The sequence below is a fragment of the Carlito syrichta genome, unplaced genomic scaffold, assembly GCF_000164805.1.
Source record: "Carlito syrichta isolate Samal-C Ts95f unplaced genomic scaffold, Tarsius_syrichta-2.0.1 Scaffold305043, whole genome shotgun sequence".
Lineage (NCBI taxonomy): Eukaryota > Metazoa > Chordata > Mammalia > Primates > Tarsiidae > Carlito > Carlito syrichta.
The window spans coordinates 423,157-433,373 of record NW_007249139.1 but is presented as its reverse complement, the minus strand read 5'-3'; the positions used below and the strand labels follow the sequence as shown (position 1 = coordinate 433,373).

The 10,217-nt window shown below is 40.2% G+C and overlaps 1 protein-coding gene across 2 annotated transcripts in view; it reads left to right on the top strand.

Annotated features, from left to right (window-relative positions):
- Window positions 1–99: 99 nt before the first annotated feature.
- Window positions 100–10,217, top strand: part of SRPK1 (SRSF protein kinase 1) — a 78,953-nt gene continuing 68,835 nt past the window's right edge. The window contains exon 1 of one of the 2 annotated variants that reach the window (XM_008061066.1): window positions 100–177. Coding sequence is in view for 1 of the 2 variants with exons in the window: in XM_008061067.2 (XP_008059258.2) it covers window positions 243–577 (335 nt within the window). In the remaining variant the exon portion in view is untranslated. Of the gene's footprint in view, window positions 578–10,217 lie in introns of both variants that reach the window. The other variant, XM_008061067.2, reaches the window with a different exon arrangement.

The window sequence follows — 10,217 nt, the reverse complement described above, 5'->3', positions numbered from 1 at the left end:
GCCGCCCCGCGGGCAGGCCCCGCCGCCGGGCCTGGCGCCCCTGCTGGGTCTCCACCCACACCTTGGTCGCCTCCTTTCCTCCACACTCGCCCTTCATCCATCCCTCTCTCCTGCAGTGCTTGCGCTCCAGGCCCGAAAGAAAAGGACCAAGGCCAAGAAGGACAAAGCCCAAAGGAAGTGAGTCTTGTACCCCAACATCCTATTCTTTGGATTGCCTTCGGCTCCTCCTCTGCTCTGGTTTCATGTCTCGAACGTGCACCGGGTTTGGGCCCCCCGCGGCCCCAGCCACATGGCCCTCGGGCGGCTTGGAGGGTCGCTCTCCAGCGACCATGTGGAAGAGAGCTGCTGTGGCTGGACGCCAGGCCTGGGTCTTAGCAGCCCCGGGCCTGCTGGAAGGGGCTGTTGGAGGAGGACCGGAACCCGCCCGGTACCTTTCCTCCCGACTCCTCGGAGGAGGCACAAGCTCCCCCAGCTTGGACTCCCCACGCGAGCGGGTAGATCATTATCAGTCTGTGAACTCTGATCTCTTTTTCTTACCTGCTTCCCAGCGTCTTAACTTGGCTCGCACGTCTGCACGGTAGGCCCTCAGGACATTCTCGAATGAGTTTTTCCGTGTTTACTTTGGGGTTTTACCATCCGCTCGCTCCCTTTCATAAACGAGGGCACGGAGCTTTCCCCGGGTTACTCAGCTTCCTGAGCCTGCAAGGTGCATCGCCTTCCTTGCAGTGTGCGGGCAGACCACTGTGTATACTGTCGTTATCTTCTGCCTAAACCTCAAATCTTCACACTACTAGATGCTGGAAGATAACCTTCTGGAATGGGCATCACAGTAGTAGTGGGAGAGCTCTTTAGCTATCGTTGGTGATTCCGGTTTGGTGTATTAAGTGCCACATGTCCAGTTTTATCAGCTGGATGCGTGACAGTTTAGCGCTATTGCAGCAAACCCAGAAGTTGGTCACAGCCTAGTAGAAGCTCGGGTAGTGGGCTTTGGCAAGTGAGGCTTGGCCTTAAGAACTTGGAATCTTGCACTAAAGTTAAATTGCAAAAGGTCTTGGAAATCAGCTCCTAGACAGTTTTATTCTGCTAAAAATCCTACATTTAGTTCTTCATTGTGGGTGCCTTGTTTTCTTTACACTTTTTCATTTATGTGATGCTTTGTGGTATTGTGTATTGTCTAATTCTCTCTGAGCTGATAAAGCACATTTCAGAGGCCTTCCTAGGTCACCCTACTGAATGAATACGTACCAGATAGTGTGTGTGTTTTGTATTTGGAGGCTACCTAATGTTTGGGGAGAGCACATAATGACATCTGTCTTTCAATAGAACTAAAGTGGTAGGTGACCTCACCTATTGCTCCATTTTCTATTATCTGTCTTATGAAATTTATTTTGTAAGTGCTTGGTGACGAAGGCATGTGTGAGTCTGTGTGTGTGTGTGTGTGTGTGTGTGTATGTGTGTGTGTGTATTTACCTCGTGATTATCTATATATGGATGGTTCCAAACCAGTTTTTAATCTTAGATTGTTTAATGGAAACAGCAAGGAACTGACCTGACTCTAGTATGCAGTAGGAATTTAGATGTTACTTTTCTCTGTGCCTTAGTTTTTGTTTTTGTTTTTTGAGTTGGAGTCTCACTGTGGCCCAGGCTGGAATAGAGTGGCATGCTCACAGCCTCTGCAGCATCTACCTGCTGGGCTTAGGTGATCCTTCCACCTCAGCCTTCCAAGTAACTGGAACTACTCTCCGCTGATTTTTTTTTATTTATTGTAGAGATGAGGTCCAGCCAAGTTGCCCAGGCTGATCCCAAACTCATGGGCTCAAGGAATCCTCTTGCTTCAGCCTCCCAAAGTGCTAGGATTACAGGCGTGAGTCACCATGCCGGCTTGTGCCTTAGTTTTGATATTCCTTGTGGAACTGATACAAATGTGTAAATTTTCTATTGATAGAAGGAAGTGGTGATTTCTATTATTCACTGTATATTTAAGAAGTTCTAGTCTTTCAAGCCATCTGTCCACAGCTTTCTTACCACTTGAAAATTAACTCTGATAGCCTGAATCAAGCTATAATTTGGGAGGTAAATGTGTATAGATGACCATTTGCTTTATTTTTAAGTAATAATAAATTTTAAATTATTTAAAATTATGTACATTTTTAGCTGAATAAAATTGTCTAAGAGCTGATTTCTAAGACCAGATAATCATTACTTTAGATGATCTATTTAGACTATATGCTTTATTTCTTTTTTTTTCATATAATATAAAAATTTATTTTGGACATTTTGCAGAGTTATCATTACATTGCTAAGCTTGCAACCTCCCCCCCCCAGTTCTTGAATCTTACAGATGACCTTTGCAAGTATGAGGCTCTCAATCTTAGCTAACATTAGCTTCAGAGTAAATCTACCTCGGCAAAGCAAACCATAAATCTGTACTGATATGTTTAATTTAATATATTCATATAATGTCTGTGATGGGATTTGGTTCCTGTTTAAAATGATGTTGTAAAAGAATAGCTTTAAGAGTTGATAACCTCTCTGAGTCACAGATAATTTTCTTGGTTTCTTTTCCTTTCTTTCATATGCTTTATTTCTAAAGCCAGATATATGTACTTTGTATTATCTGTTACTCCTCCATTCACTACTGCGGGTAACCTTGAGTAATTTGTGTTCTTAATTATTTGCAAGTGTGGATTACAGATAATCTAGCAGCTATTTTACTGAGTATTTCATGTTTAACAACTTTAACTTCTAAAAATATGTGTGATTGAACTGCCCCCATTTACTTATAATTTGGAGGTGCTTTTTTTTGTCTTCAATTAATAGTTTTCCTTTATAATTTTACTTTTCTTTCCTTCTTTATTTTTTGATTGTTTCTCCAGCCTCCTTTTAGGTAGCTGAATTGTCTAATTAAGTTGGTTAGAGTACCATATCAGAAGTTCAAGCCCCACCTTACTAAGGTAACTTGACTCTGTTCTATGACTCCTGGCTGCACTCCTGATGACTTCCAGTTATTTTGCAAAGGCAAACTGCTAGTTACCAGGAGATTAGTAAGGAAAAGGGTTGGAGGAAGGAGCGAAGCATACCATAGTTGTTCTTTGGAGATATATGTGTTTTTAAATTCTGATTTTGCTACTTTTTAGCAATCTGACCTTAGACAAGTTAGTCAAGGAAATAGTTCTGTTTTATTACTAGCATCTCAATCATAATGTGAAAACTGACCTGGACCTAAAGATACAAAAATCAAGCACTTAAATGAAAAATTTTAGGAAGTTTTGGAAGTATAATGGTAAATAGCATCCCTAGCAAGTTAGTTGTGGTGTGGTACAGACAGCAGGGATTTTTCAGTCCCTGATTTTGTAGATCCCAAAACTAGAACTCACATACTTGAAATAATGTGCCCAGGATCATAGAGCTTGTTGCAGAAAAACCAAAACTTGGAATCCAGGGCTCCTGCCTTCCAGCTCAATGTTTTTTAGAGTAAATTTCTGTGGATTCTTTTACTCATCTGAAAGATTTGACTTGGGATTTTTAGTTGTCTTATTTGAGCAATTCCTTCCTCATTTCACTTTTTCAGACACTATGTTTTTATTTACTAGCATTAACTAGTTGGTGATAATCTCCATTTTACTTTACAGATAAAGAAATTGAGGTCTGTCCGATTATTTCCCTAGAAAATAAAATTGTAAAGCTAGCATTCACATCCAAGTCTGACATGCCCCAGAGCCTTGGTTACTAATCATACTGTCCAAGTGACAGTTACTTTTGGTATGTCTGAGGCCAAATGAGGTAAAAGGAGAGTAAAAAGAGACTTCTGAATGAGGGCCTGAGGGACGCCTGGAAGTTTGGGTACCCTTTCATGACCCCACTATCTTATGTCTCTGAAGGAGCACAATGTTCTATCTCTCTTCAAGCATTTGGCTTTCAGTACTTATACCAATAGTGTGAACTTTTATCAGCGTGTCATAAGCTTTTATAATTTAACAGTTTATATCTGCTTTTGAAATTGTTTCTGTGGAACATAATTCCAGAAAGGATTTTTATACCTAATAATTTTACTACCCTTAAGTTAGTTTGGTCAGTAATTTTTACTTTATTTGTAGTTAAATAACTTTATGGACTTAGTATAAATTTAGTAGTAAGATTATTTAATCCAGCTAGGGAAATACTTTTGCTCATTTTAGTACTTACTGATCTGTGTAGTTAGAGGGAAGACAGTGTTTTTAGTTTAATTTTCCCAAAATGTAAATTGTTATATTGAAAGTTTATAAGAGAAAATAACTTAAAATTTCTAACATTTTTATTCAGTAGGAAGTAGAGCCAATAAATTTGAAACAGTTTAAAAAAATAAAATGGTATTTAATGCTTTTTAAACTTAACAGTACACCTTGGAAATTGGCTCTATGTTAGTTCCATATGGTGCAGCCTTACTATTTTTTTAAGGTCTACTACCTTTTTCACTAAGTCTTAGAAATAGTTCCATATCAGGACAGAAGGGGTAACCTCATCTAACATTCCGTTAAATAGATATAGTTTATTTTAGTTCCTAGTAATAAACATGTGTATATAAGCTTTAAGACAAAAATGGAATAATTGAACTTACTTTTCCCCATCTAACATTATCATGAATATTTTTATAGCATTAAATACTACACTGTTGACCCTTTCCAATTTTTCAGTTAACTTAGAGTTACAGTGAATAATCTTTTGGTTAAATTATTGCTCACATCAGTGATTATCTCCTTAGGATAAATTCTTACGAGTGATAGTACTGGTGTGTATATGTTAAAGATTTTTAGTTCAAGTTGTCACAGTTTTCTCCAGAAAGATTTAACCAGTTTAACCGTTATTTATTAAACAAATAGTTTTTTAGTACCTACCGTGTCCCAAGCACTATTTTCCATCCTTGGGGTTCAGCAGTGAAAGAAAAAATATCCTGGCCCTCTCAACATCTTTATTTTAGTGGGGAGAGGGAGAAGACAGAATAAACAATGGACATAAATAAGTAGATTACATAGTATATTAGGTTATAGTGGAAAAAACAGAAGAAAGAGGGATAGGGTTGCAGGGATTTGTTTTGTTTTGTTTTGCTTTGCTTTTTGAGTCAGTCTTACTCTTGTCAAACGGGCTGGAGTGCAGTGACATGCTCACAGCCACCGCAGCATCGACATGCTGGGCTCAAGTGATCCTTCCACCTCAGCCTTCTGAGTAGCTGGGACCACAGGCATGTGGCACCATGCCCGGCTGATTTTTTGTAGAGACGAAGTCTTGCCATGTTGCTCAAGCTGGTCTTGAACTCCTGAGCTCAGGCAGTCCTTTCATCTCCACCTCCCAGAGTGCTGGGATTACAGGCGTGAGCTACTGCACCTGGCCGGGTTGCAGTTTTAAATAGGGTGACGGAGGCCACATCGAGAAGGTGACATTTGAACAAAGATTTAGAGGAGGACCACTCCAGGCAGAGCAGTGGAAGTCTCCTTGCATCTCCTGTGGAGTCACTGACACTGAAAAATCTTTCCAGATCTGGTAATCTGCAGAGTAACTTGTTTTAATTTTTTTGCCTATTTAAAATATTGAATTGTTGACCTTTTTATTAGATCTTAAGAGTTTTTTTTTTTCTTTGAATCAGAATCTCACTCTGATGCCCACGTTGGAGTGCAGTGGCATGCTCAAGCTACCACCGCCTCAACCTGCTGGGCTCAGGCAAACCCTCCTCAGCCTTCTAAGTAGCTAGAACCACAAGCGCACACCACCATGAATGGCTAATTTTTTTATTTATTGTAGAGACAAGGTCTCCTCAAGTTGCCCAGGCTGGTCTTGAACCCCTGGGCTCAAGCAAGTCTCTCACCTAGATCTCCCAAAGTGCTGAGATTATAGACGTGAACCACTGCACCTGGCCAATCCGATGAACTTTTTTTTTTTTGAGTTGGAGCCTCACTCTGTCACCCAGACTGGAGTGCAGTGGCCGCTCCCGGCCACTTCGACCTGCTGGGCTCCGGCAATCCTTCCGCCTCAGCCTTTCAAGTAGCTGGAACTACAGGAGCACGCTACCACGCCCAGCTAATTTTTTTATTTATTGTAGAGATGAGGTCTCGCCAAGTTGCCCAGGCAGGTCTCGAACCCTCGGGCTCAGGCAATCCACTCACCTCAGCCTCCAGGCACGGGATTACAGGCTGAGCCACTGAGCCCGGCTGAAGAACTTTTTAATAAGGGTATATCCTTTGTTATGTAGCAGATTTGTACTGCTTAGCTTGTTATTGACCTTTTACATTTCATTTGAAGTGTGATTTTGACACAAATTGCTTTTTTTTTTTTTTTAGTTGGAGTCTCCATCGCCTAGACTGGGGTGCAGTGGCACACTCATGGCCACCTACTGGGCTCTGGCGATCCTTCTGCCTCAGCCTTCCAAGTAGCCAGAACTACAAGTGTATGCTACCATGCCCAGCTATTGATTTATTGTAGAGATGAGGTCTCGCCGAGTTGCCCGGGCTGGTCTCGAACCTGCGAGCTCAGGTGGTCCACTTGCCTCGGCCTCCCAGAGTGTTGGGATTACAGGCTGAGCCACCAAGCCCGGCCCACAAATTATTTTTTTTTTAATGTGACTGATCTGTTCCTTTGCTTTTTACTTGTGAAATTTTATTCAGTGAATAAAGCACTGAAGAGAAACAAAGTAAAAATAAAAAATTGCATTTTTAATTGCATGTGAGCCCATTGAATATAACAGTATACTTGCAAAATTGCATTTCTAAAACCCCTTTTCTCAAAAATATTGTCTTCTTCCTCAGTAAGTTCATGTGTTAATAAATTTTATTTACATTAATCTTTCTACTATAGTAAGACTTGCCAAATTACCGTTGTCCTTTGATTACATAAACTAACAACTTGATGAAGTGCTAAAGAGAGTAAGACTGAGTACTTAGGAATGTCTTTATTAAAAGTGAAGAACAGGCAGATGATCAACTTGAATCAATTTAGACCTTGTGAAATAACTGGCATGTTTTTGTGGGTTTTGTTTCTCCCCACCTTAGGTGGACATTTGCTCATGCTCCCCAAATGCTCTCTCTATCATTAAATGGTAGTTTGGGGACTTTTTTTTTTTTTTTGAGTTGGAGTCTGAGGGCAATGGACACTCAACAGCCACCACTGTGTCGACCTGTTGGGCTCCAGCAATTCTTCTGCCTCAGTCTTTCAAGTAGCTGGAACTACAGGCATGCTACCATGCCTGGCTAATTTTTTTTTCCTTTCTTTCTTATAGAGATGAGGTCTCGCCAAGTTGCCTGGGCTGGTCTCAAACCCATGGGCTCAGGCAGTCCACTTGCCTTGGCCTCCCAAAGTACTGGGATTACAAGCTGAGCCACCAAGCCCAGCCTGGGGACATGTCTAACTCAACTAAAGTATTACAGGCAAACCTTGGAGATGTTGTGGGTTCATTTCTAGACCACCTTAGTAAAGCAAATATTGCAACAGACTGAGTCACACAAATTGTTTGGTTTCCTAGTGCTATAAAAGTTATGTTTGTACTATACTGTAGTCTTTTAAGTGTGGTAGCATTATCTATTTTTTAAAAATGTATAGACCTTAATTTTAAAATATGCTTATCATAAAAATGTGAATGATCATCTAAACCTTCAGTGAGTCATAATCTTTTTGCTGGTGGAAGCTCTTAATCTTAATGTTGATGATTGCTGGTGATTGGACTGACTGTGGCAATTTTTAAAAAGACAACAATGAAGTATGCTGCATGTATTGACTCTTCCTTTTACAAAAAATTTCTCTGTAGCATTCATAGCTACCCATGGTAGAACTTCTTTCAAAATTGGACTCAATTTTTAAAAATACAACTACAATACTATGACCCCTAAATTTTTTTAAAAGCAAGTCCTTAATATCAGATATCCGATTAGTGTTCAAATTTCCCTGCTAATTTTGTTTGACTCAGGATTCATAAGGTTCTTATGTTGCCGTTGTTTGAAAAGTCTCTCTAGTCTTTATTCTACAGGTTCTCTGTGGTTCTTTTCCTTGCAAATTTGTTTTTGCCAAACTACTTCATAGGTGGTGGTTATACTTCCATCAGGAGGTACCTGTTCTTTGGTTTGTTTTTTTGTGTGTGTGGTTAGTGGCTATTGATCATTGCCTAGGTGCATTAATTTTTTTAGAGTTTCATAATAATAATCTATTATTATTTAATTAATTGTCATACCTTCTATAAAGAGAAATTATCTCATAACTTTGGTTACCCAGAAGGACAATTCCTAGCATCCTCCAAAGTGACTAATAAAGCTTTATTTGATTATAAACTCAAAGATTTGAACATATTTATGATTCGATCTATTGTAGAGTTTTTCCTACCATTTTATGGAAGCATACATACCATAAAACTCACCCATTTTGAATGAGCAAGTTAGTGGTTTTTAATATGTTCATAGAATTATGCAACCATTACTACAGCCTAAGTTCAGAATGTTTTCATCAGCTCCCCAAGAAACCCCATACCCATTAGCAATCATTCCCCATAACCCCAGATGCTACCTCACCTCCAGTCCTAGGCACCACTAATCTACTTTGTGTCTCTGTGGATTTGCCTATTCTGGACATTTAATAAGTGGAATCATACAATAGGTGGTCTTTTGTGACTGGCTTCTTTTACCTAGCTTAATTTTAATGTTCATATATGCTATAGCATGTGTAGTTGTGTTTATTGATTGTTCACTCTTTGACCAATTGTAGTTTCTTTGTGATGAGACCTGAGTCTGTTTGACTCAACCTGAGATATATTTGACAGCTTTTTTTGCTATCTGCTATGAGGGTATGTCCAGACTTATCTTGTACATTTTCTGCTCTAGACCAGAAAATAGCCCTTTCTCCAAAAAGCCTTTCAGTGGGAAATGGCACTTGGAGACCATAATCTCAGTGTTTAAGGAGCTTATTACTACTGAATTAGTCATTGTTTTTAGGCCTATTCTGTGATTAAAGCTAAGAAAATATGTTGTTTTTTTTCTTTTAAAGACAAATGATGAGTTCACATTATACTTAAAAACTGAATTATAAGACCTGGGACTTTTCTTCTTTGATTTTACATCTCACCCCTTTCCTCCATTCCAAAAATCCCAGTTCTCAACAGCACCCATGATTCCTCATTTTCTTCCTCAAATGTCTCAGAATGACAAGCTAGCACTAATGATTACTAAAGAAAGCTGACAGTTTTTGTTGTTCTTAGGGTGTATTTCACAAGGAATGTAGGGTCAGATTACGAGGGTTTTTTTTTTTTTTTTCAGTCAGAGTCTCACTCTGTTGCCCAGGCTGTAATGCAGTGATATGCTCACAGCCACCACAGCAACCTTGACCTGCTGGGCTCAGGCGATCCTTCTGCCTCAGCCTTCCAAGTAGCTGGAACTATAGACGTGCACCACCACAGCTGGCTTTTTTTTTTTTTTTTTTTTTGAGTTGGAGTCTGTCGCCCAGGCTGGAGTGCAGTGGCATTCTTACGGCCACCCAAGTGTCGACCACTGGGCTCAGGTGATCCTTTTACCTCAACCTCCCAGGTAGCCCGAACTACAGGCGCATGCTACCATGCCCAACTGATTTTTTGATTTATTGTAGAGATGAAGTCTCGCCAAGTTACCCCAGGCTGTTCTTGAACCCATGGGCTCAGGCAGTACCCTCTGCTCAGCCTCCCAATGCTGGGATTACAGGCTTGAGTCACTGTGCCCAGCTGCCTTAGAGTCTATAATGAAGGTTAACAATATAAATAAACCTACTGTCTCAGGCACCTTCTCTTAAAGTGATAGCAGTTAGCAAGTTGTGGAAGAGCCCTGCGGTTCTATGGGCCTCTTAGTATGGAGGATTAACTTTGGAAATTCAAAAAGACCCACAAGATCAACTGTGAAGACCTTAGTATCCAGTTTTTCAACTGTTTAATAAGGAATGACTTGAGAAAGTTATTAGAAACTACAAAATAATTTAAATACACGTTGTTCGTTTTCAGATAACTGTAATAGCAAAACAATTCCACTGACAAAAAAGTCAGTTGGCAGGTGCTAGATAAATAAAAATCATGTTCATTTGTATCATGGAGTGCTTTTAGTTATGTAAAGATTAAGTCCAAGCCGGGCTCAGTGGCTTAGCCTGTAATCCCATGCCCTTGGGAGGCTGAGGGGAGTGGATTGCCTGAGCCTGCAGGTTCGAGACCCGCCTGGGCAACGAGACCTCATCTCTACAATAAATCA